The sequence below is a fragment of the Strix aluco genome, chromosome 24 (assembly GCF_031877795.1).
Source record: "Strix aluco isolate bStrAlu1 chromosome 24, bStrAlu1.hap1, whole genome shotgun sequence".
Taxonomy (NCBI): domain Eukaryota; kingdom Metazoa; phylum Chordata; class Aves; order Strigiformes; family Strigidae; genus Strix; species Strix aluco.
Genome location: NC_133954.1, coordinates 4,149,108 through 4,151,023, shown reverse-complemented (window position 1 = coordinate 4,151,023; position 1,916 = coordinate 4,149,108). Strand labels below are relative to the sequence as shown.

The 1,916-nt window shown below is 56.7% G+C and overlaps 1 protein-coding gene across 1 annotated transcript; it reads right to left on the bottom strand.

Annotated features, from left to right (window-relative positions):
- Positions 1-238: 238 nt before the first annotated feature.
- On the bottom strand, positions 239-547 carry LOC141934188 (feather keratin Cos1-1/Cos1-3/Cos2-1). The gene has a single exon (XM_074849526.1). The coding sequence runs from the start codon at positions 545-547 to the stop codon at positions 239-241; it is 309 nt and encodes a 102-aa protein (XP_074705627.1).
- Positions 548-1,916: the final 1,369 nt, after the last annotated feature.

The following is a 1,916-nucleotide window of genomic DNA, read 5'->3' as shown; positions in this document are numbered from 1 at the left end:
GCGGTGGAGCTCCTGCAGGGTGTGTGTCGGCCTGTCCTGCAGAAGGAGGGAGTCCACCAGGTCCCTGCTCGGCTGGCGTTGGGAGGTGGTGACAGGCAAGGCAAGAGAGAGAGAGGAGAGTGGAGGAAGGAAAGAGTGGCCCGAAGCCCTTCATACAAGGCCCCGAAGCTCTATCTCCTGTCCAGCACCATGTTCTGAGGTCTTGGGAGGTTCTTGCCCGAGGGTGTTGCCAGCACCTTTAGCAGGGGGGGCACCTTCTGCCACAGTAGCGGCTGGTAATGCAGGAGAGGTCAAAGCCCCCAGAGTTGATGGGCACTCCGTCACAGCTGAGGATGCTGCCAACGGCAGCGGAGGTGGTAGAGCCCACAACGGTGTTCTGTGGGAAGGAGCTGAGGATGGGGCCGGGCAGGGTCACCACCACGGGGGAGGGCTCGATGACGACGGTGGAGTTCTGGCACTGCCTGACACAGGGCTCATTGCAGCTGTTGGCCAGCGGGGTTGGGCCGCAGGGCTGGCAGCAGGGCACGCACGGGTTGCAGCAGGACATGTCTCGGGGCCGGAGGTGCACCTGGGAGAGAGGGTAGTGGGAAGCAGGAAACGGGGACACGTGAGAAGCCGCACTGCACCCAACCGCAGAGGAGCCAAGGCACCTCCTGGCCCAGCGTACGCTGCCCAGCTCAAAACCCAGGAGCCACCTCAACACAGTCTCAACCCCTCTCTGCACAAGACCTTCTCTCCCCTTCCCTCTCCCATGAGAAGCAGCTCCCAGCCCTGGGCTAGGACAGCCCACATCAGCTGAGACTGGAGGAAAGACCTCATCTTGAAGGAGGAGGACAAGAGGCTTCACACTCACCTGATTCCCAGGGAGAAGGAGGCGAGAGAAGCGGATGAGAGAGCAGAGCGCTGGGCTGTCTTTTATAGTAGTCCTGCACTGCCTCAGGCCCAGAGGCACCCTTTGTGGAAGTAATAATTTTCTGACAAGCTCATGCCAAATGCAAACCATCCCAGCTAATGGTATGGGCTGTGTCCTGGCTTCCTGCACGGCTGCCTTTTCATTTCCTGGCTTATGCCACGTGCTTTCCCATCCAAAGGCTTCTGTAAGCTTCTGCCGGGATGAGAGCCCTAAGGATTTCCGGGGCAGAAACACGTCAGCGCAGGCGGGAGACTCAGCTCAAGTGCTGGTGGCATCCCGTGCGGTCAGGTGATGTGCACCTGGGTCACTCCTGGGGGATGGCTTGTGGCAAAGTTGTCAGGAAATGGGTACCGCTCTCAAGGTTCTTGCCCGAGTGTGCCCAAGGACTCCCATGTGAGAGGACATGCCTCATCCTTTTCTCTTGCTCCCCACATCTCTCTCTGATGGTTGCTCATTGATGCACGCAGGTGGGCTTCTGCTGGGAGGGTTTGACACCTGCTGCAACACTAACGCTGCTCTGAGGACAATTTTGCTGGGCTCATTTGCCTCATGCCCTTCTCTGTGTAGTGTCTGCAGGTCCTCAGGCGAGACCAGGAGCATGTCTGGGGCCCGGTCCTTCCCTGGGGCACCTGAGGACGGTTCTGCCAGTGTGGTCCCCAGCATCTCCTCAGAAGTGTCCCCAGCTGTTGTTGTGTTCCTGCACATGTGTTTTTGTTTGTGCTTGACTCTATGCTGGCTTTATGTGAGCATACAGAGTTTTGCATGATTATGACTTGCATAACTGGTAACTGATGTCCCTGCCTTTATCTTGACCCATGAGGTTCTTTCACCTTGCTCACAACAAGTGACAAAGTCAAAAAGTTCTTTTAGTAAGATAAGATTTAAAAAGTAATATAGATACTGGGTAAATCTTCCATCTCTTCACATGCTGGAAACCCCACATCTGTGCAGCAGCAGATGGTGCCCCAACAGATGTTCCCAAGGCACCCTGCGCAGATCCTGA